Source organism: Macrotis lagotis, chromosome 5, assembly GCF_037893015.1.
Source record: "Macrotis lagotis isolate mMagLag1 chromosome 5, bilby.v1.9.chrom.fasta, whole genome shotgun sequence".
In the NCBI taxonomy this organism is placed as follows: domain Eukaryota; kingdom Metazoa; phylum Chordata; class Mammalia; order Peramelemorphia; family Peramelidae; genus Macrotis; species Macrotis lagotis.
The window spans coordinates 149,511,980-149,537,611 of NC_133662.1; the positions used below are offsets into that span (position 1 = coordinate 149,511,980).

The window sequence follows — 25,632 nt, forward strand, 5'->3', positions numbered from 1 at the left end:
ACCTAGAAATAAACTTTGAGGTCACAAATGATCTTTTTTTTGGCTAAAGAGACAGAAGAGACCACTAAAGCAATTTATATTAATATCTCCTTTTCTGGATCGACTAAATATTTATGATAACACTATGCCCACATATTTTAGGACATCCTTGATGAATATATGAAAAAGGGAATAAGCAGGCTTTCATAGATAATATTCTGTAATAGGCCACATCTTTAAAATCACAAAAGTGACTCACTGTGCTTCTTGTTTGTGTATATATGTGTGTGTGTGTGTGTGTGTGTGTGTGTATACATACATACATATGCCACCATTCATTGGGTAGAGCAAAATTCTTACTTGAAGATTTTACTCAAACAAGGTATTACTCATACATATGTAGCTCATACATCATATGAAATAAATGAAACACAAGAGATAACTGATAATTTTGTGATGATAAATCACAAGTGAGGCATAAAATAGAAATATATTTCCATAGAAAAAGTCTAGCATAGAGTCCAAATAAGAGAGAGATTTACTATGGGAGGTGAGGTCCTCCAGAAGACAGCATAACATAGATAATATGTAACCAAGAGTGACTGAAAGAAACAATAGAAGAAAACTGTTTTCCATTGAAGAACATGGAGTAATCAAAGAGAATTGAGAAGTTGAAATATCACTGCTATTAATACTCTAGGTGGCTTTTTGTTCTGTAATTAATTGATTAGGGCCTCCCATAGAGTACAAGTAAGTGCTCATGATCTTTCCTTTCTGCTTGCTTACTCTGGGAGTTAGTGATAAAATAGGAAGATTTAGTTTCTATTATACTCAGGAAGGGGATTTGCAGAGTCACAAGGAAAATAAAGACAGGACTAAGGAGTGAGATACCATTTTATAAAATATAAATTAAGATAAACTTTCCCACTGTTTTTTTTTTTGTCTGGGATTACAAAAAATAATTTTATTTTATAGAACAGAACACTACCCTCTAAACTCTTTTACTAGACAATGCCTCCCATTCATACATCAAGATTTTTCAGGATTCCTTGGAAAATAGAAGAGAAGAAAAACCTGACAAAATTTAGATGAGATATTAAACAGAAGTATTCACCATTGTGATGGAGGAGAACCAGAGCACTGTACAGGTAGAGAGATTCCTTCTGGATGATGAGATCCTACAGATGCTCCTGTTTGTGGATGACATTGTGTTGATTGTATCAAACCCCCAAGACATTTAGGAATCTTTTAAATGAAGTCCGTAATCACTCAAAGAAGTTTGATTTATGTTAAACACCAAAGGCCAAGTGAACAAAGACTGCCTATTGCCTAGATTTCAACATTCATTTGGGAAAAACATTCTAGAGAAGTTGCCCAATATCATGCATACCTGGAAAGGACATTGCAGTTAGACAGTGAAGTGAAGTCAAAGTTGAAGGAAAAAAAAGAGTGGATGAATTCCTTTCAGGAAATTCCCTTCCCCTCTCCCCTCCACACCCCCCCCATTTCTCCTTGACAGCAAAGATTGATTTAAAAATAATAACATTTTGCTGGCCTTTCAATTTAGCTCTGAAATATGAATCATGCCTGCTTCTAAAGACAAGGCAACATGATAAAATGGAAAAGATATTGGACTTAGACTCAGAAAGACTTGGGTTTAAGAACCATCTCAGACACTTATTAACTGTATACTCTAAGTAAATCCTTCTTTTAGTCTCAGTTTCCTCAACTGTAAAATGAAGCAGTTGGACTTGTGGATAACCAGTGCGTGTCACTGGTGTCTTTATAATGTAAGGGAAAAGTGAGAAAGGCTACCAGCATATTGGATGGATCATCTGTGGTGAATTTTGGGAGAATATAAATGAGAATCACATAGGATAGGCAAGTTCAGATGGGTTAATCTGTATCAATGGATTGAGTTCCCAAATTGATGAGATCAATAGAGCTATTGGAATATTTATGATAGCAAGTATTTTGGTTCCCCTATACTTTTCACAATCCAAGTAGAAGAAATTTAAACTTAACAAGTTCCCTCACCCCCCCCCTTTTTTCTTCCATCTGTTCCCCTGTAGAAAGAATGTGTCTGGAAGTCGTTCTTATCCTCTGTTATCAAACAAGCATTTCCCCAGAGTTGATCACAAGTATGGCAACTTTTCACATTCAGTCCAGACTTCTCTGGTGTTGATATCATCTTGGATACCTGCATATGAGGTATTAATTTTGTCATAAGGCCAGTACTTTTCTGTGTAGCCTGTCTTGGTCTGGAAGAAAGTAACAATGGCAATCCTCAGTGGCCCCTCTTCTAAACTATGTACCTTCTAAAAGGAAAAAGAGTTTGCTCTACTTAGCATTGCATGATACAGTGGAACAAGCAATGTCTCTAGAATCAAAGGTTCTGGGTTTAAATTCTGCCTCTAATGTTAACTATCTTTGTGACCTTGACTAAGTCACTCACCCTCCCTCAAACTAAGTTTCCCATCTGTAAAATAAAGGAGTTGGACTAAATAGCTTCTGTGATCCTATGATCCTATGATCCTATGATCAAATTTTACTATGCCAAATTAAAGACAAAGAGAATACAATTCAGAATTCTCCCCAAATTTCTTTAAGTCTAAACTAATAACATGAGACAGGTCTCCCTAAAGAATGTTTGAAACGCAATTCTTTATCATTACTTAAGCATAAAAATCTCTTTGATGTTTGCTTTCGTATGGGTATAGAGGCAGAACTTATATGTATTTTATGAGACTCAGACTTGCTTAAAGACACAGAGTTAAAAAGAGACCTAAAGGTCATCTAGACTAGAGGATCAAACTTACTGCCCACCACTCAAAAGGTTGGAACCATATTTAAATGTAATTAGTAAATATTTAACAAAATACACAAAAATACAATACAACATAGATCTTAATTTGTGATTTTCTAAGTCATTATGCAGTCTGTAGAGATTGTTTTCTATTTGACTTTGACCTTGACTAGATCAGCATGTACGAAGTTCAGAACCAAGGCAGAGAAAACCTATACCAGAGGTTTAACTAGCAGGTGATGAATGTTAGCCACAAGTCATGAAATTTGCTAAAACATGAAGAACTTCACTATCTGTATCAGTGTGAAAGGTGCCCTTATCAATGAAATCATGCAGATTCTTGAAGTTATTGAAATGTTATTTTGATCTTTATGTAAAAGATCTTATTTTTAAAAATTTTGCACTTAAATAAAAAATAGGGACCTTCATAAAAAAACAGACTTTTTTCTGTATAGCAAAAAATTGCTATTTTTCATTGAGTTATTCAACAAATTTCTATTATGTAATTCCAATTTCAGAAATTCTTTTTCTGGGAGTAGCTAGGTGGTGCAGTGGAGAGAGCACCGGCCTTAGAATCAAGAGGACCTGAGGTCAAATGTGACCTCAGACACTTGATAATTACCTAGCTGTGTGGCCTTGGGCAAGCCACTTAACCCCATTTGCCTTGCAAAAACCTAAAAAAAATTATTTTTCATATGAAAAGAAATAAAAAAGGAATTAAAAGGAATAAAAGGAATGAAAAGGAATATGTACACATATATGTATATAGACACACACATGTATATGGAGATAGAAAGCAAGAGGGAGGGCACCATTCTTTTTAAAATTTTATTTAAGGCAATGGGGGTTAAATGACTTTCCCAAGGTCACACAGCTAGACAATTATTGTGTCTAAGGCCAGATTTGAACTCATGTACTCCTGACTTCAGTAACCTAGCTGCCCTGAGAACACTAGTCTTTATTAATATATATATGCACAATTGTTGTTGTTGTTGTTCAGTCATTTTCAATTGTTTTCCACTCTTCATGATATTGTTTTGGAATTATAATGGTAAAGGTACTGGAGTGATTTGCTGTTTTATTCTTCAGCTTATTTTACAGATGAGGAACTGAGGCAAACAGAGTTAAGTGACATTATCAGGGTAACACAGTTAGCAAAGTGTCTGAGATCAGATGCGAATTCAGAAAGATGACTTTCCGGATTCCAAGCCCCATGTTCCATCAGCTTGCCATCTAGTTGCCCTTATACATAATAGGATGAAGTTAAATTAGTTAATTCAGTTAGTTAGAACTCTATGAAAATAATCAAATATTGAGCCTTTAAGCACCTGCTATGGACCAAGCAATGTGCCAGGTGCTAGGAAATACAAAGAAAATAAGATAGTATCCTTCAAGGAATGTATACTCTATCAGAGAAAACGATATGTATATAGGTGTGTGTGTGTGTGTGTATATATATATATATATATATATATATATATATATATATACATATAAAATATATGTATATATAACACTCACAAAATAAATATGCTTATTTGTTTATTTTATTTATTTGTCTATTCATTTAGCTAAAAGGAGTGCCCTGGAAGCTAGAGAGAGATCAGGAAAGGCTTCACATGGAATGGAAAATGTTGCTTGATCAGAGTTTTGAAGGAAACAAGGGATTCTAAAAGGTAGAGAGTATGAGGTTGCCCCAGGCAAGGAACTAAGTCTGGCTAGCTATTTTCTTGGATGCAAGGTGATAGAAAAGGATAGATCTGTATGAAAATGAAGCCCCTCAGAGATGGAAATTTGGGGATTAGTATTAAGAAGTGCTAGAAGAGGGGCAGCTAGGTGGCGCAGTGGATAGAGCACCGGCCCTGGAGTCAGGAGTCCCTGAGTTCAAATCCAGCCTCAGACACTTAATAATTACCTAGCTGTATGTCCTTGGGCAAGCACTTAACCCCATTTGCCTTGGAAAAAAAAACCTAAAAAAAAGTGATAGAAGAGTAGGCTTGCATAGGGTTTACTTTCTATGCCTTCAGAGGCCTCATAACAAAAAAAAATAGATTATTTCTAAAAAATAAATGTTATTTTTAATGTTAATTATATATTGTGCATTAATAACTAATCAGCAATAAGTGAACTTCATTTTCTAAAACTTAGATTGTTCCTCTAGATGGTTCTGGACAGTGTGAAGACTGGTGTTATTCCTCTGGTATATGAATATACCGGTTTGACCTTGGAAAGTCTACTATTGCTTATAGAAAAAGTTCTTGATGGTCGGAAGGCACAAAGTATTGGGATATTCAGTGGTGGAAATTCTAGAGAAATCAATTTGCTTCAAGGTAATATTACTGATCATCTTTATAGAAATGCAGAAGTTAAGATCAATTTTGTCAAGGGAAAATGTTTAAATTTTTTAAATGGAGGTATTTCTAATACCAATAAAAAAGAGAAATCTACAGAATTATTGATACTTTAACTGATACTGGAATTAATCCAGTTAGAAAGCGAAGGAAGAAGGTAATAAGCACTTATGTAGTATCTATTATGTATCGGTACTATGTTAAACACTTTTTTCCCTACAAATATTATCTCATTTGATCCACATAACAACCCTTCAAGTTAGGCATTGTAATTATCCCCATTTTGCAGGTGAGGCAAGCAGAGACAAACAGAAGTCAAGTGACTTATCAACAGTCATATAGTTAGTCTGACACTGGATTTGAACTAGATCTAGATCTTCCTGACTTTTACTGAGTCATCCAGATGTGTCAGTTGTAATAAAAACATTGGTTTATTCACCTTGGACTAACAGCCAAAAGGCTTTATTGAAACCTACTTTATTTTTTTATTAAAGATTTTATTTGAGTTTTTGAGTTTTACAGTTTTTCCCCAATCTTACTTCCCCCCCACCCCCCGCCACGGAAAGCAATCTGTCAGTCTTTACTTTGTTTCCATGCTGTACATTGATCCAAATTGAGTGTGATGAGAGAGAAATCATATCCTTAAGGAAGAAACAAAAAGTCTTAGAGATAACAAGATCAGACAATAAGATATCTGTTTTTTTCCCTTAAATTAAAGGGAATAATTCTTGAACTTTGTTCAAACTCCACAGCTCTTTATCTAGATACAGATGGTATTCTCCATTGCAGACAGCCCAGAATTGTCCCTGATTGTTGCACTGATGGAATGAACAAGTCCATCAAGGTTGATCATCACCCCCATGTTGCTGTTAGGGTGTACAGTGTTTTTCTGGTTCTGCTCATCTCACTCAGCATCAGTTCATGCAAATCCCTCCAGGCTTCCCTGAATTCCTGTCCCTCCTGGTGAAACCTACTTTATTGACAATTTTTGTAAAGGACTGAGGAATTTCCTTCAGAAAATCACTATAATTATTAACAGGAAAGAATTTTTTAGAATTAAAATTGCCTTTCAGACTGTTTCTATATTATAATTTGCATTGGAACTTGTTTAAACCTCTGTAATGTATACTCCATATGAATTCCTTCAATATCATCCCTCATACAAGGCATGAATCATTTATTTTCTCTCTAGGATGGCTTGCTCACTCCCAAGTTGCCCTCCCATTGGTCACTCATGATTTCTTACAGAACAATATGTAATCTTGTAAAATACAGAACAATAAACATTCATATACCAAAACTTGTTTAGCCATTCCCGAATTGATGGGCATCCCCTCCCCAATTTCTAATTCTTTATACCACAAAAAGTGCTGCTATGAATATTTTTGAACATATCAGACTTTTTTCCATTTTTTATGATCTTTTAAAGATATAGATCTAGTGGTGGTACTGTTGGATCAAAGAGTATGCAAAGTTTTATTACCCTTTGGAAATAGTTCCAAATTGCTCTCCAGAATAATTGTATCATTCACAACTCCACCAACAATGCATTAGTGCCAGTTTTCCCACATCTCCTCTAATATTGATCATTTTCCTTTTTTTCACCTTAGACAATCTGATATGTGTGATGTGGTATCTCAGAGTTGTTTTAATTTGCATTTCTCTAATCAAGAATGATTTATGGCATTTTTTTTCACTTGACTATAGATAGCTTTAATTTCTTCTTCTGAAAACTGTCTGTTCATATCCTTTGACCATTTATCAATTGGAGAATGACTTGTATTCCTATAAATTTGATTCAGCTCTCTATTATATGTTATTTTTTTCCATTGGAGCATTTTATTTGACTGTATATTTTACACTCATAGAAAAAGAATCCCAGGATTTTTCTTCCTGTGTGTTTTTATCTTGCTTCCTCATGGTCCATGATTCCAGTTGATGCTGAGAGCACAAACTGACAGCATGGTAACAGATTTTTCTGCCACTTTTCCAGATCTTTCAATTGAACATCAAATCTGGGACTGATCTGCCCATGAGGTTCACAACAATTTTTTCTGCTCTGTGAACATCAATGGTCTCAAATTCACCAGGGTTAACCATGTTTCCTCATCACAGTTAAGAACTAGACAATTACTTTAGAGTTCAGTGTACTGAGAACCTAGCATTTTCCTCACTTTTCTGCATTATTGATGCTTTTGAGAGCATATGCCAGGACATTCAAAAGATGGCAGAAAGAGGAGTTCTCCATATATTTGAGAAATGAGTCCTTCCTCAGAAACACTAGATGTGAAAATTGTTTCCCTGCTTTCTGCATTCCTTTTAATCTTGGCTGCATTGGTTATATTTATGCAAAAATATTTTAATTTAATATAGTAGAAATCATCCATTTTGCAATTTATAATGTTCTCTCTCTCTCTTTCTCGTTTGGTCATAAACTTCTCTCTCCATAGATCCTACAGATAGACAATTTTTTGTTCTCTTAATTGGACTTTGGAATCATCCTTGTCTAAATCCTGTACCTATATCAACTTTATTTCGGTATGGGGTATGAGAGGTGGGTCCATGCCTAGTTGATACCAAAGTATTTTCTAGTTTTCACAGCAGTTTTTGCCATAAAGTGGGTTCTTATCCCAGAAGCTAGAGTCTTTAGGTTTATCATACAGTAGATTTCATTTACTATTCTTTCTTTTTTTACCTAAACTAATCTACTGATCCACTTCTCTATTTCTTAGTCGATAACAGAAAGCTTTGATGATTGCCATTTTTTTTCAAGGATTTTGTTTATTTTGAGTTTTACAATTTTTCCCCTAATCTTGCTTCCCTCTACCCACAGAAGGCAATTTACCAGTCTATACATTGTTTCCATGGTGTACATTGATCCAGATTGAATGTGATGAGAGAGAAATCATAGCCTTAAGGAAGAAAAATAAAGTATAAGAGATAGCAAAATTACATAATAAGATAACAGGTTTTTTCCTAAATTGAAGATCTTAAAAAGATCTTTGGTCTTTGTTCAAACTCCACAATTCTTTCTTTGGATACAGATGATATTCTCTATCACAGATAGCCCCAAACTGTGCCTGATAGTTACACTGATGGAATGATAGAGTCCATCAAGGTTGATCATCACCCCCATGTTGCTGTTAGGTGTACAATGTTTTTCTGATATATATATATATATATTATATATATATATATATATATATATATATATCATAGTTTGTTAAACCATTCCCCAATTGATGGCCATTTACTTGATTTCCACCACCAACAGCTGCTATGAATATTTTTGTACAGGTGATGTTTTTACCCTTTTTCGTCATCTCTTCAGGGTATAAACCCAGTAGTGGTATTGCTGGATCAAAGGATATGCACATTTTTGTTGGCCTTTGGGCATAATTCCAAATTGCTCTCCAGAAAGGTTGGATGAGTTCACAGCTCCACCAACAATGTATTAGTGTCCCAGATTTCCCACATTCTTTCCAACATTGATCATTGTCCTTTCTGGTCATATTAGCCAGTCTGATAGGTGTGAGGTGGTACCTCAGAGATGCTTTAATTTACATTTCTCTAATAAGTAATGATTTAGAGCAGTTTTTCATATGTTTTGATTCCCTCATCTGTAAATTGCCTTTGTGTATACTTTGACTATTTTTCAATTGGGGAAATGGCTTGCTTTTTAAAAAATTTGACTCAGTTCTCTGTATATTTTAGAAATGTGACTGTCACTTTTTAATTTAGTTTTTAGATCTGATACAGCTAAGTTACCTTCTTATGTATTTTTATTAATTCCCTTGATATTTTGACTTTTATTGTTCCAAATGAATTGTATTATATTTTTTTCTATCTCTGTAAAATAGTTTTTTGCTAGTTCGATTGGCATATCACTGAATAAATAATTTAATTTGGGTAGAATTGTCATTTTTTATTATATTAATATAGGTCAACTAACCATAAGAAATTGACAGTTTGTAAATTAATTAGCTTTGACTTATTTGTGTGAAAAGTATTTGTATTCATATAGTTTCTGGGTTTGTCTTGGGAGGTATATTCCTAGCTATTATATATTGTCTACAGTCACTTTAAATGGAATTTCTATCTCATGCTCTTGGGCTTTATTGGTCATATTTAGAAATTCTGATGAGATATGTGGATTTACTTTATATCCTGCTACTTTGCTAAAGTTGTTCATTGTTTCAAATAGTTTTTTTAGTTGATTTGTAACCACCTTTTTTCTCACTAGGATGCTAAATTGTTCAATTAGATCTCAGTATCTCTTCCTATACAGCAAAATAGTTACAAATCTTCCTTCCACTAAAGAAAACAGAAGAGAATAACAGATATTCTGAAAGTTTACCTCTGTCAAATAGCTGAAACTGAAATTATCCTCCAACAAGTTTAAACCTTTGTTCAGGTAATCAGGTATGGGCAGCTGAAGTTTTCTTAGCTGATTATTTCAGCTGCTAGGTCCTTCACTCAGTTCAGAGTTGAGTCCTCTCTTGCCCTTTCTGGAGCACTCCATCCAGGCTTCTTTAACTTCTTACTCAACACATATCACAAGCTTAAATCAGAGCCTCCTGATTCTCATCTTTCACTGATGAGATTAAAAACTTAACCAATATGCAATGTGAAATCAATAATACTTACTTTATCATCTCAGTTTCCACAGAATTATCTGATTTTTCATTTCATGAGTTTTGTCTTCTTAAGTCTTAAAACCATTAAATTCAAATAAAATGCAAATAAACAGAGGAACCAAAATGCCTAGCCATTCCATAGTTTTCAAATATTTTCACTTTTAACAGTTGGTACATTCAACTGTTTCTTCCTAATTGAATCTTAGCAGCTTTTACTAAATAAATTTTCCTTCTCTTCTGTTTCAAATCATCAAACTGTTTTATTCCAAAAAGGGCATCAATCTGCAACTATCATTAGGTGATTTGAGTCTTCATGTTTATGCCACAATTTATTTTTTTATTTTTACAACTAAACTGTTCATAACCTAACTGAAAGTTGTTTCCTTATACACAGATATTAACAATTTTTGTCAAACAGAACTTATTTATCTATTTCTTTCATGTACTATATTGATCATCTATCAATAAATCAGTGTCTCACATCCTTTGCCAGTTAATTTGCTTTTAAAAATTTATTCTGAACTTAAACACTTAAAAAAGAGCATTTCAATACAACAGAAAACAATAAGAAAATTCTATAGGAAACCATGAATTTCTATTTCATTCCACTTATCATTTTTTTAAAAGTATATTTCCAAAACTTCCCTGTTTCTCTAACTTTCTTTTATATTTCTTTCTGTCCTCTTCTATGTATTTTTTAAAGTTGTAATGGCCCTCTTTTTGGAACACAATTGCTGACTCCCCCCACCTCAGAATCCAGATTGAAGATGGAAAGAAAAACAAACACTTTTTAAACAAATAGGCATAGTCAAGAAACTGATTGCTATAGTCATCATGTCTAAAAATGTATATCTCTGTACTTTTTCTCCATCCAACAGGGATAACATGTTTCATCATGTCTTGTAGAAATATTATCAGTCATAACGTTGATTGGTCTTTAGTACAGTACTATACACAGTCTTCATATAAATTATTTTCCTGCTTTTGCTCAGTGTTCTCTGAATCTATTCATACTACCTAGAATATTCTTAAATCATCTTTTTCATAATTTCTTATGGCACAATAATATTCCACTACAGGCATATACCACAGAGCTCTTGAGTACCTACACTGGCTCATTCTTAACACTAGGATATGATGCTGATTGGCAACACATTGTCTCTTCCACTGTTACTCCCTGGGACCAATGATTGCTATTAAAGAATGAAACCCTCAGGTTCTTTTATTTAAATCTTATTTCTTTACAATAGCCAAGGAATATACCTCTTTCTTTGTAGACTAGGCTTCTCAGATCTAAAGCAATCATCACTTAGAGCTCTCATAATGAGATAGGAAAGAAGTTCTACTTGATTCATCTCTAAAAAGTCCTTAAAGTTTTGCTTTTGTCTTGATCTCTTACTTCTTTTTGATTTATCTTTATTGACATATTTATTTGCCTAGAACTTGACTCTAGAATTCTGAAACTTCATTAAAGAAGCAGCATGGTGCTGTGTGTTCTCTCCTAATTCTCCTATTCCTATTAGTGGCGCTATTCTCCTATTCACTCAAACTTGAAATCTTAGAGTCAGTTTTGATTTGTCCTCATCTTCTTTTTCATCTTCAACTCCAATCCACTCAGTCAATACTTCTTGAAATTTCTTCCAGTACAATATCTCTGAAATTTCTTTCCTTTCTCACTACCACCACTCTAGTTCATCCCCTCATGACTTCTTCCTGGAACGTCTGAAAATTAGCCAATTATTCTTCCTGCCTCCAGTCCCATTTGATATTATCATATTAATTTTCCTAAAACATAGCTCTGAGGTGATCATCTTGTGCCAAGAGTCTTCAATGGTTTCTCATCAGCTACAAAATAATGCCCATACTTTTTTATAACTTGGCATTCAAATTCCATTTTGATCAAAAGTTGTTTTCTAATTTTTATTTTTCACTAGGGTAGTAGATAGAACTTTGGGCTCGGAATCAAAAAGGTCTGTGTTAAAATCTGGTCTCAAAGACTTCCTAGCTTTGTGACCCTGGACAAATCATTTAATCTCAACTGTAAAATGGGATAAAAACAGCACATCTCCTTCAGGATTGTTGGGAGGATGGAATGAGATAATATTTGTAAAGCACTTAGCATAGAATCTGTTTCCATTTCTGTTTCTGTCATTGTCTGTGTCTGTCTCTCTATGTCTGTCTATCTGTCTGGCTCTCTAATATAATCTCAAGTATGTTTTTCACTTTTCTAGCTAAATGACATTAATCATTCTGTTCTTTCTACCTAAGATGCCCTTCTGCCCCATCTTCATTTTTTATTAGGTTTTTTGTAAGGCAAACGGGGTTAAGTGGCTTGCCCAAGGCCACACAGCTAGGTAATTATTAAGTGTCTGAGACCGGATTTGAACCCAGGAACTCCTGACTCCAGGGCTGGTGCTTTATCCACTATGCCACCTAGCTGCCCCTGCCCCATCTTCATTCTAACCAATTTCTATACATTCTTTATGGGTTAGTTTAAATGCAATTTCCTTCCTAAAGTCTTCTCTGATCTTCTAACAGTAATGGCTCCAAACTCTTGACTAACTTTGCACTTTGTAGTGCTCATTGTGTTTTTAGTCTATGTAGCATTATAATTATTTGTGTAGGTGTCTAATAAACTCTTTGATGGATGTTATTGTCTTATGTATATCTTCCACTGATGTGTAGCACAATGCTTCACACATAATAGTATTCAAAAATTAATTATTCAGTGAGTAGTTATAGCCCTATGAACTCTGAATTTACAGTGTTTTACCATTTAATGAGAGAGAGGGGTCCAGAAAGAGCAAGACTCAAGTTGATTTCCAACAGCATTTTTGGTAGTGCTATGATGTAATAATGTGTTTCACAGTTACCTGTATTAGAAAATGCAAGATAGCTCTCCTTCCCAAGAGGACAAAATAGTCCCCTTTGGCCTCTACAGTGAGATTGGCAAAATGGTGGAGAAAGTAATAGAAAATACTAAAACTCATGGGTTTTAAGCCATCTATAAATTTTAACACAGCAGTTGGTAATTCTTGTCCAGTGAGTGAAGATTTGGAGGAAAAAAATTATGTCTTGGCATTTTCACTTTAAATGAAACCAGAAGAATGAAATTGTGACTTCTTAAAGAGGATAAATAGAGGAGTTTTAATGGGTACTCAAAGGCAATAAGAAGCATCATTTCATAGGACATTTGGTTGTATTGTACTCAGTGTTTGCAATACATATTTGTCTTTTTGTTGTTGTTTTTAAAATTTTTATTTATTTATTTTGAATTTTACAATGTTCCCCCTAATCTTGCTTCCCTCCCCGCACCCCACCCCATAGAAGGCAGTCATTTAGTCTTTATATCGTTTCCATGGTATACATTGATCTAAGTTGAATGTTATGAGAGAGAAATCATATCCTTAAGGAAAAAATAAAGTATAAGAGATAGCAGAATTACATAATAAGATAATGTTTTCTTAATTAAAAGTAATAGTCTTTGTTCAAACTCCACAATTCTTTCTCTGGATACAGATGGTATTCTCTATCACAGATGTCCCAAAATTGTGCCTGATTGCTGCCCTGATAGAATGAGCAAATCCATTGATCATCACCCCCATGTGGCTGTTAGGGTGTACAGTATTCTTTTGGTTCTGCTCATCTCACTCAGCATCAGTTCATGCAAATCCTTTCAGGCTTCCCTGAATTCCCATCCTTTCTAGTTTCTAATAGAATAATAGTGTTCTATAATGTACATATACCAAGTGGTATTGCTGGATCAAAGGGTATGCACATTTTTGTTGCCCTTTGAGCGTAATTCCAAATTGCTCTCCAGAAAGTTTGGATGAGTTCACAGCTCTACCAACAATGAACTAGTGTCCCCGATTTCCCACATCCCTTCCAACATTGATCATTGTCTTTTCTGGTCATATTGGCCAATCTGAAGGGTGTGAAGTGGTACCTCAGAGATGATTTAATTTGCATTTTTCTAATAAGTTGCAATTTAAAGCACTTTTTCATATGACTATGGATAGCTTTGATTTCCTCATCTGTAAATTACCTTTGCATATCCTTTGACCATTTGTCAATTGGAGAATGACTTGGTTTTTTTTTATAACTTTGACTCAGTTCTCTATATATTTCAGAAATGAGTCCTTTGTTAGAAATACTAGTTGTAAAAATTGTTTCCTAATTTACTACATCTATTTTGATCTTGGTTGCAGTGATTTTGTCTGTGAAAAAGCTAATTTAATGAAGTCCAAATTATCTAGTTTGTTTTTAATGATGTTTTCCATCTCTTCCTTGGTCCATAAACTGCTTTCATTTCCATATATCTGACAGGTAAACTATTCCTTGATCTCCTAGTTTGCTTATAATAGTTTCTATGTCTAAATTGGTATATAAGGTATGAGATGTTGTTCTAAACCACATTTCTGCCGTGATAAGTATTTGTAAAAAGGCCACCATGAAAATAATTTTGGTTTATACACCAGCATCTGCTATATAAGATGCAGAAGCAGAGAAACCTCAACCCCAAAACTCAGTAAGATCCTTCAAATTAAATCAGTATATACTTTGATTATATTTCTGTATCATGAATATGTGCAAGAAAAGAATGAGTAGGCCCCAGCAATGAGAACTGAGAATCATTCCTGCATCAGCTCTTTGTATGTAGTCAGACCACTAACTTCTTAAAGCAAGATCAAAATTAGTACAAATAAAGAAGAATGAATAAAAATGAAAAATATAATATTCAATAGATATGAACTAATCCTAATGCATTGAAACAAGTTATTGAAAATGAAACATGGGGATAATAGAAAAAAATTATATTTAAATATCGAAAAAATTTTTTATAGAAAGTTTAACTGACAAATCAATTTCCTGTTGCCAGGAGACCAAAAAAGTCTAAAAAGCATGTTGGACAGCAAACATTTTACTTCCTTTCCAAGTGAAGAGGTTCATGCTTAGATCTGAGGTTAGAAAGAGCTTGAAAGGCCATGTGATCCAATATGTTCACTTAAAAAGAATGTTTTTTACATGGATCAATAATCTATCCACCATGCCATCATGGAATAAAAGCAAAATAAAAAATGCATCATATTCATATATATTCTAGCAAAACAAATATCCAAACTGACCAGGACTGAAAATTTATGTGTTTCTCTCTGCATTCTAAGTTCATCCTTCTTTGACAGGGGGAAAGTGACATATTTTATCTTTAAGCCTCTAAAGATTTATAGTTTGGTATTTATTCAAAAGAGTTCTTGAGTGTTTCAAAATTTTGTTTCTAAATAATGTTATCGGGAGCCAAGATGGCGACAAGAGTGGAGGGTGTCCTAGGAGCTCTCTCATAAATCTTTGAAACTAAGGACTTTAACTAAATTTTCGAGAGACAGAACCCATAGAGGGACCCAATGAGGCACTGCTCCTACTCAAGGTAACCTGGAAAAGAGCAGAAAGGCTCTGCTCCCTGGGGTCAGAGGGGTGGCCCGCCAGAGCAAAAGAACTTCAACCTCCCGGAGGCAGCCCCAGGGTGCTGGAAGCCACGGCTCACAGCAGCGGGGGAGTTTCCTGACCTGTGCCTGGGGAGCATGGGGCACGAAGTGGGGGACCAGCGGGGGACCTCTGTCAGAGTGAGCACATGGAGTAGAGCCCTCAGGGCACACAGCAAGCTGCCTGTGCTCCCTGCATTCCAGATCCAGGAAACAGAAGCAGGAGGAGCCGCAGGAGCCCCCAGGACATGAGTCCATTGAACTGAGGGAGGGGAGTGAAAAGAGAGAGACTACCCAGCTCTGTCCTCTGCCCCTGGAATAGGACTCTGGGGCTCTGACCACATTCAGATTCTGATTGCAGTCTAGGCCCCCCATAGAACAGCAGGCCCCCCCCCACCTCAGCCCTGTGGCAGAGGGGGCGCATATGGTCATTCACAGACCAGGAGGGAGGACAGAGCCTCACACACTGAGACCCTTGTGGGAGTGTCCCAAAAGCTCAGGAAGAACCCCCAAAACAGGCACAGGCTGGAAAAAATGAGCAAGCAGAGAAAAAAGAGGAACACAATTGAGAAATATTTTGCAAATGAGCCCAAGAAGGATCAAAATATTCAGTATGAAGATGAGGAAGCACAAACTCCTACATCTAAAGACTCCAAGAAAAACAAAAATTGGGCTCAGGCTATGACAGAGATTAAAAAAGGCTTTGAAAATCAAATGAGAGAGTTAGAAGAAAAACTGGGAAAAGAAATGAGAGAGATGCAGGAAAAACATGAAAATGAAGTCAACAGCCTAGTCAAGGAAATCCAAAAAAATGCTGAAGAAAATAGCATGCTAAAAAACAGCTTAGGTCAAATGGATGAAACAGTTCAAAAAGTTATGGAGAAGAATGCTTTAAAAATCACAATGGGTCAGATGGAAAAAGAGATAAGAAAACTCTCTGAGGAGAACAAATCCTTCAGACAAAGAATAGAATTCAGGGAGATTGATGAATTTAACAGAAATCAGGAATCAATACTTCAAAACCAAAAAAATGAAAAATTAGAAGAAAATGTGAAATATCTTGTTGAAAAAAACAACTGATATGGAAAACAGACTTAGGAAAGATAATTTAAAAATTATTGGAATACCTGAAAGTCATGATCAGGAAAAGAACCTTGACATCATTTTCAAAGAATTACTGCAGGAAAATTGCTCTGATATCCTAGAAGCAGAGGGCAAAATAGAAATGGAGAGAATCCACCAATCCCCCTGAGAAAGAGATCCCAAAAGACCAACCCCTAGGAATATCATAGCCAAGTTCTAGAACTCCCAAGTCAAAGAGAAAATACTACAAGCAGCCAGAAGGACACAGTTCAAATATCGTGGAGCTGTAGTCAGGATCACACAGGACTTAGCAGCAGCTACATTGGAAGCTTGTAGGGCTTGGAATACAATATACCAGAAGGCAAAAGAGCTTAGAATGCAGCCAAGAATGAACTACCCAGCAAGGCTGAATGTCCTCTTCCAGGGAAAAAGATGGACTTTCAATGAACCAGGGGAATTTCAAAGATTCCTTTTGGAATGGCCAGAGCTGAACAGAAGGTTTGATCTTCAGATACAGGACTAGGGTGAAGCATAGAGATTGGAGGAGAAGGGGAAAATATGAGGGACTTAATGATGATGAACTGCATGTGTTCCTGCATAGAAAAGTGACACTGATAATACTCATACAAACCTTCTCAGTTAATAGAGCAGGTAGAGGGAGCTTTTATAGTTGAAGCACAGGAGAAAGCTGAATTCAAACATAAAATATGGTGTAAAAATGGAGTCAATAGTAAAAAAAGGAAATGTAATGGGAGAAAGAAAAAGGAGAGGGGGAATAGGCCAAGATATTTCATATAATAAGATTTTTCTTTATTATAATGAGCTATTGCAATGATATGGAAGGGGGAAGGCAAGGGGGAACAAGGGAATCTTCGCCCTTATCAGAGGTGGCTAGGAGAGGAAACAGCATATATACTCAATGGGGTATAGGCATTTGGAGTAAGAAGGAGGGGGGGACAGGAGGAAGGGGGGGATGTGAGTGATGGAGGAGAGGTTGGACCATGGGGGGAGAGTGGTCAGATATAACACATTTTCTTTTTCACTTAGTGCAAGGGGCTGGGATTGGATGGCCTGTCTGGGACCACAGGGCCAGGTGGATTCTGGGCCTAAGGGGTGGTGTGGGGGCTTGGGGCCTCTTGGCCCCAGGGCCAGGGATCTGTCTGCTGCACCACTCAGCTACCCTACAGCAGAGTCAGAGTGAAAGGAGAGAGAAAATATAGTACATGGTAGTGGAGAAATAAGAAAGGAGGGAGTTGCGATCAGCAATGGCAACGCTGGAAAAATATGGAAGTAACTTTTGTGATGGACTTATCATAAAGAATGTGATCCACCCACAACAGAGTTGTTGGTGTTGGAACAAAAACTCAAGCACATCTTTTATTACTATTTTTTGGGGGGGTTCCAGGGCAAATGGGACTGGGTGGCCTGCCTGGGGCCACATAGCAGGGTGATCCTTGGGTGTCTGAGGCCGGATTTGGCCCTGGGTGCTCCTGGCTCAAGGGCCAATGCTCTGTCTACCACCCAGCCACCCCTACTATTATTACTATTTTATTTTATTTTGGGTCTTTTTTTCTTTTTTTTTTCTTTTTGGTTTTTGCAGGGCAGTGGGGTTCGGGTGGTTTGCATATCACACGGCTGGGTGATTGTTGGGTATACGGGGCCAGATGTGGGCTCCAGTGCTTGTGGCTCCAGGGCTGGTGCTCTGTCCATTGCTCCACCTGGCCATACCTACAATTATTACTATTATTTTTTTTTAATTTTAATTTTTTTCTCTCCCCTTTACTTTATCACTGAAGCAAGTCTATATTTATGGGGGGTATCTCATTCACTCTTAAACAAGAATATTTTACTAATGTAAAAATAACATTAATTGTACAAAATGAGAATAAATATTAAATTTAAAAAAATAAATAAATAATGTTAGCATTGTATAAATTGTGCTCCTAGTTCTACTCAACTTGCTTTCACCAGTTGATATAGGTCTCCACATAATTTTTTTAGCCATTCCTTAATAGGACATTCCCTTAGTTTCCAGTTTTTAGCTACTAGGAAAAAAAATCTGCTATTAATAGTTTTTTTTTAGGGTTTTTTTTGTAAGGCAAATGGGGTTAAGTGGCTTGCCCAAGGCCACACAGCTAAGTATTTATTAAGTGTCTGAGACCGGATTTGAACCCAGGTACTCCTGACACCAGGGCTGGTGCTTTATCCACTATGCCACCTAGCTGCCCCATTAATAGTTTTTTATACATATATACCCTTTTCTTCTTTCTTTGATCTCTTTGGGGGTTTAGTTTTATTAGTGGTATAGTTGAATCAAAGAGTACTTACCCATAACTTTGGGGCATAGTTCCACACTGCTTTCTAGAATAACTGGTAGAATTCTCAGTTCCACCAATAGAATGCATCAATGTACCTGTTTTCCCATAGACCTCTTCAATATTTGTCATTTTTCTCTGATAGGTATGAGTTCCTTTAATTCACATATTTCTATTTAATGGGTTAGAGTATTTTTCATTTGGTTTTTGAGAGATTTAGAATTTTTTTTCCCTTTCAATACTGCCTGTTCATATATCCTTTTACTATTTATCCTTTTGGGGAATGGCTCTGGGTTTTATAAATAAGTTTCAATTCCTAGTATATCTAAGTTATGAGATCTTTATCAGAGAAACTGTCTGCAATGATTTCCCTCCTTCCCAATTTCCCATTTCCCTTGTAATTTAAACTAATTTAACATATCTATTGAAGCCAAGGAAGGTAAGGTGACTTGTCCAACAGTATAGGTGTTAAGCATCAGAATCAAGACTTCACCCTAGGTCCTCTGACTTCAGAGTTGGGGCTTTTATATTATACCACACTGCCTCCCAAAGGTCACGATGCTTAGAATACAAACTCATCTCTAAAATTTTGTGGAGAAGGATGGTAGAAAATTGTGAGCAATATTTTTACATAAATAAAAGAGAAGCAGTGGAAAGTAAAATATTTTTTTAAAAACTTGATTAGAGATCCTAAAAAGGGTTGAAGAATTGATTCAGAATTCTACCATGTTGGCTTAACAAAGGCATTTTTCTTTATAACTTAAAGCTATAAGGGAAAAAACATTTCAAACACATACATAGAATTTTAAAACCATGAAAAAAACAACTCCTCCTTGAGTTAGAGCAAGGCTGAAATTATAAAATCTTTAGACATGACAAAACTCAAATGAAAGCACACAAAGTCACCTGTGAAAGGGTGGTACAAACTTAGGAGACTGATGAATGTTTAGTGAAGACAATGACCAGGTCATGATTAGAATATTTGGAGAACAAGTAATACAAGTTGAGCAGGTGTTTTCTTTCCATTGTTCCACCTAAAGTTTCTCATGGGAAAGAAAATTTCTCCTCATAATTTTTTCAGATTAGCAAAATCTCTTCATACCTAGTCTACTCATAGGCCTTTGAAATAATGTTAACTCCAGAAGCACAAGATAAAATCCTGATTCCAGTTATCCCTAATCACCCTGAAGTCATTTAAAAATGAAAATGAGAGGAAGGCAAAAAAATAAAAGAAAAATGATAAAAGATTATGAAAAAATTTATGAAAAAATAATTTAAAACATGACATTCCCCAAAGTTCTTATAAAAGAGATATAAATGTCACTAAAGAGAACAAAGTTGGGGGAAATAACTGGATTATAATTAATATACATGTGTTGGAGATGATATAATAGTGAGGGCAACAGAAAAGGTAATATGAAGGAAGGAAAGATACCAAAGGCATAGAAAAGCAACTCATTCCTTATTAATAGTGAAAAAGGTAACCAAATATTGGTAACTTCTGACCTATATATCTTCTTTTCCATCTCTAAAAAATGTTTATGAGAATCATCTCAATAAATATATCTAGGGCATGCTTGATTAGAATACAGAGTGGAGGACAGGTAGGCTTTCTCAAGGGATATTCAAACCCTCTCTTTACTATCATTTAATTAAATGAAAGATTTAGAGAAGACAAGATTAATTATTTTTTAAAAGCATTTGGTGGAGTAAAATCTGCCTTAAAGACTCTCTTCCTACATGGTATCTTCCCTACATAAATCAAAATTATGCGAAATTCCTTGAAAGATATAATAACAGAGATAACCTTGTTTGACAACTCACTGATCATCGATATCAGGTGAGTCATAAAATCATAAATACCAAAGGTATTTTCCACTGTCTTGGAGGAAATCCTGCCCAGAGTCCACAGGGAGGAAGGATTCCCTTTAACTGGAACAAGTCCTTTTGTAGACCTGTTTGTAGATGATATTCTGGTTGCATCAAAGCCTGGAACATTGTAGAACTTCCTGAAAGAGATTGATAAGCAATCAAAAAAGTTTTGTCTGAAATGGTTAAAGGATATGCAAAGGCAATTTACAGATGAGGAGATCAAAGCAATCCATAGTCATATGAAAAATTGCTCTAAATCATTATTTATTAGAGAAATGTAAATTAAAGCTTCTCTGAGGTATCACCTCACACCTCTCAGACTGGCCAATATGACCAGAAAGGACAATGATCATTGTTGGAAGGGTTGTGGGAAATCTGGGACACTATTACATTGTTGGTGGAGCTGTGAATTCATCCAACCTTTCTGGAGAGAAATTTGGAACTACACCCAAAAGGCAACAAAAATGTGCATACCCTTGATCCAGCAATACCACTACTGGGTATATACCCTAAAGAGATGATGAAAAAGGGTAAAAACATCACTTGTACAAAAATATTCATAGCAGCCCTCTTTGTGGTGGCAAAGAATTGGAAATCAAGTAAAAGTCCTTCAATTGGGGAATGGCTTAGCATTATGGAACATTATTGTTCTATTAGAAACCAGGAGGGATGCGAATTCAAGGAAGCCTGGAGGGATTTGCATGAACTGATGCTGAGTGAGATAAGCAGAACCAGAAAAACACTGTACATCCTAACAGTAACATGGGGGTGATGATCAACCTTGATGGACTCGCTCATTCCATTGGTGCAACAATTGGACAATTTGGGGCTCTCTGCAATAGAGAATACCATCTGTATCCAGAGAAAGAACTGTGGAGTTTGAACAAAGACCAAGCGTTACCTTTAATTTAGGGGGAAAAAACTGATATCTTATTGTCTGATCTTGCTATCTCTTATATGTTTCTTCCTTAAGGATATGATTTCTCTCTCATCGCACTCAATTTGGATCAATGTATTCCATGGAAACAATATAAAGACTGATAAATTGCCTTCTGTGGGGTGTTGGGGAGAGGGAGGGTAAGATTAAGGGAAAAATTTTAAAACTCAAAATAAATAAAAATCTTTTAAAAATAAATAAATAAAACCCCTAAAAAAAGTTTTGACTGATCATCCCTCTAACAAAAAGGCAGTGAATATCTATTATTCAGATTATGATGTAGTTATATAACCCAAAGAAGTAAACTATGCATTAGTATGTGCTACACATAGAAGACTATATACATTAGTTTAAATAAAATCTTGACAGTGCAATCAGACAATAAATTGATCAAACAACTAAACTCTTACCTTCTCCTAGAAAATAAAGGCCCACCTTTCTAATACCTATATTCTACTTATAATATAGGATTGTGAATTATGGGACAATAAAGAATTTAAAATGAGTGTAACATGGAGGGCAATGGAGAAGCACATGATAAGAAAAGGTATCTTGAAAAATCTAATCAAAAGAGCTTTAAACTAAAAAGGATGGGAAAGGGGAGATAGGTAGGGCCTGTGTGTGTGTGTGTGTGTGTATGACATCAAAGGTAGTCATCATAGGAAGTGGTCTCAAAGAAGAAAGATCAAGAGATTCACAGAAGTTAAAACCCAAGAATAGAATCAATAGTAAAACCATGACCTCTGTTGTCTATACACAATTATCTAAACTTTAGACAACAAACAAGTGGAACTAGAGGTTTCAATACAAGGTGCAAATTTTACCTCATAGTTATCATTAAGATTTAGTTATCCTGATAAATATTTAACAATCAGCTTTCTGAGGAGAAAAATGAATGCACAACCCACCTTCAGGTTTAATCTGCATTACTAATATTTCCTCCATTACTTAAGTCTAGATAATCAACAATATGAATAAATCAATTCCTAATTTGTTTCTAATATTTTCTGGTCAAAATATAAATGTTCACACTGAAAACTTAACATTTGTCTCTCAGATTTTAGAGAGAGCTAGCTACAACATCTATATTTGTCTGTCTCTTTCCATCTGTCTCTCTCCTTCATCCATCCCCAAGTCAAAGCAATTAATAACTTCACTTATCTTGTTATAATTTCATTAAGGAGGAATGATTCCTATATTCAAGTAGTTGAAGGGCTGTCTTGAGAAGTAATGGTTAAATTTGTTCTATTTGATTACAGAGGACAGAATCAGAGGAATGAGTTGAAGTTGTAAAGAATTTAATTTAGGCGTGTTATCAGAAAAAAAACTTACTAACAATTAGAATTGTAAAAAAAATTGAATGGTTTGCCTTAAAGAGATGATGGATTTCCCTTCCTTGAAGTCAGGTCTCAGCATCAACTGAATGACCGCTTGTCAGGTACATAGGTTACTGTAAATATTCCATCATGAATTCTACAAAAGGAGTGCTGAGGTCCTTCCCAACTCATAGATTTTGTAATATTAAAAAAAAAAGAAAATAAAGAGTATATATATATATATATATATATATATATATATGAAAAGGACAAGAGTCATGCAGGATAGTCAGGCATGAGTGGATGGGAATAACATCATTGAAAGTCACATCCAGGGGTGGCACAGTGGATAAAGCACCGAGTGTGGAGTCAGGAGTACCTGGGTTCAAATCCGATCTCACACACTTAATAATTACCTAGCTGTGTGGCCTTGGGCAAGCCACTTAACTCCATTTGCCTTGCAAAAACCTTAAAAAAAAAAAGAAAGTAACATCCAAGTTGATGAAATCCATGGATATTCACAGAGAATCAACTAGCCAGGGTATAATCTCATTGACCTTTCCCTTGATGGCCTGTGCTCTGTACTCACATATGATGAAATCTTAAATCAATTTATTTTAGTGGAGCTATCTCTGTGTCTTCCTAGTAATTTGAAAACTCCAAGGACACTGGTCCTTGAACTTTGTAAGCAGTATATGTAACCTCTGTCCCTAATCTGAACAGAATAGGTGCTTAACAAATGTTGACTGAATATTTATTGAGTGAATAAATGATTGATGTGTTAATATGACCCATATATTTTGGCAATGATTAGCTTGATGCATTTCCTGTAGAGTGAGATTTGTAAAGTGATTTTCAATGATGTGATAAAGTTGTTTCTTCCCCATATGACAAAGCAAGCAAACAAACAGACCAAAAAACCTCTTGACTCTGAAATTGTATCTGTTTTTTTTTAATCAGGCTATTCAATTGGTGTTGAAAATTTACTGACTCCTGAGGTACGAGAGTTTTGGGAGAAACTTGGAAGCTGTGTGGCTACTCAAGAAGAAGGGGGCCATGTTGATATCTTTGTCCCTCTGGCAGCATCAGGTCAGCCTTTGCCAAGTTTTAATTAGAATACATCAGTCCTAGTCCCAATATGCAATGATAATTTTTGAAGTTAACCCCAAGTAGAGCCATAATTAGAAATTCCTTCAATTGGGGTAAAAACAGGTCACATGAGAAATAATGTCAGGGAGTGAGAGTACAGTGATAGAAAGATAGAGAGGATGATCTAATCATGCATGCATGAGTGGTTGTATTGGGAGGTCTTCATTTCTTTCACAAAGTCAGACTATGGTAACCTAAAGATTTGTTAAGGGAAAAAAAACAGAATAAAAGAGGTCAAAGCTCCTGAAGATGGGGTTTTGGCAACAAAAGTCTGAGTGTAGCTCTGCAAGCCAAGGGAGGATCATGAGTTGAATCTTTAGGTTGGTAGTCAATGCATGGAAAATGCCCCCCTCCACTCCCCTTGGTTTCCTGAAACAAAGACCTATTCACTGTACACTAGTTGCAACCCTGGTTTGAGGTCAAGTCATTACTCATTGGACATTTTCTTTTTCTTCCTCCATACACTGTTAATGCTGAGTTATTTGGATTGCAGACTAAGTAGAAAATATCGTTCTCAGTAATGACTGAGAGAAAATAAAAACTTGTAGGCTATAAAGAAGCCTCAAGCATATATATTTTCTTCTAATCACTGAAGCACACAATTTCCTCAACAGAGGTGTGAAGTAGGAGAGGGTATTGATAAAAGCAACAAGTACCACCTTGCCTACCCTTTTTCCATGAAGGTTACAGTCTTCCATTCCCACCCCAGACAAGTCTTACCAAATTTGCCATAGAGACTGTATCCTAGATTTGGATTGAACCAAAACAATAGCAATAATATGTAAGAGATAATAATAGCATGTAACAGCATAATACAAATCCCCATTTGTTGACCCTCAGAAATGTGAACTTACAACTATCATAAAAATTTGAAAGAAATTTCAAAAAATATTTCAATCACACAAGATTTTGTTCTAATTTTTTTTTTTGTTTTTGCATGGAGTCATTGATTTTTGTTTGTTATCTTCTAATTTTCTTCTAATTACCTGAAAGGTAAGTTTTACCATTTTTCTTTTCAACACTATTTAATCTCCCAATTATTTTCTCCAGAGCTTTTATTTTAATTTTTAATTACTTGCTTCACTTACTCTAGCTACTCATATTATCCTTATGGAAAATCCATCTTTTTTCTTTGAGTCTTTGTTTACAATTGTAGAGTGTCCTTCTTCTCTTGGGTTGGATCTTGGGATATCTCTAATTTATAGTAGTACCCCAAACCTAAGGTTTCAATTCTGGATTGAGTATTATGCTCCTCTTTACTTCCCACATTATGGGGTTCCCAAGCACCCTAGAACTTCCTCCTGGGAGCCTGTTCTTGCTGACTCCAAACATCAAGTCTTGAAGGCTGCAGGTGCCTCTAACCCAATTTCTAACTATGCTAGGAAACTTCTATCTTGTTTGTTTGTGCTGGTCTTGGCTTTGCTGGTGGGACCTCTTTCATATTTATTGCCTGTTGGGGTTCGGAGTTGATTTTTTTAATAGAGTTCTGAGTTGGATAAGTTACTTATGACAGTTTTTCGTTTTTTATTCTTGATCATTATTTGACCCCGTACTATTGTGAAGTTTTTGCTGGAATGCCTCTGAGAGCTAGGCAGTCTGCTTTCAATTATGTAGCCATTTTACCCAAAAGTCACAAACCTGACCATTTAAAGATTTGTTTTTAGTATAGTGACTGACACTGCTGGCTGAGACCTTAGGAAATGACAA

At 35.6% G+C, this 25,632-nt stretch overlaps 1 protein-coding gene across 2 annotated transcripts in view; it reads left to right on the top strand.

The window, feature by feature from the left end:
* Positions 1 to 25,632, top strand: part of ECT2L (epithelial cell transforming 2 like) — a 112,409-nt gene that overhangs the window by 50,832 nt on the left and 35,945 nt on the right. For both annotated transcript variants that reach the window (XM_074187693.1, XM_074187694.1), the window contains 3 exons: positions 2,052 to 2,190; positions 4,947 to 5,115; positions 23,737 to 23,865. In XM_074187693.1, the coding sequence (XP_074043794.1) occupies positions 2,052 to 2,190; positions 4,947 to 5,115; positions 23,737 to 23,865 (437 nt within the window). The remainder of the gene's footprint in view (positions 1 to 2,051; positions 2,191 to 4,946; positions 5,116 to 23,736; positions 23,866 to 25,632) is intronic.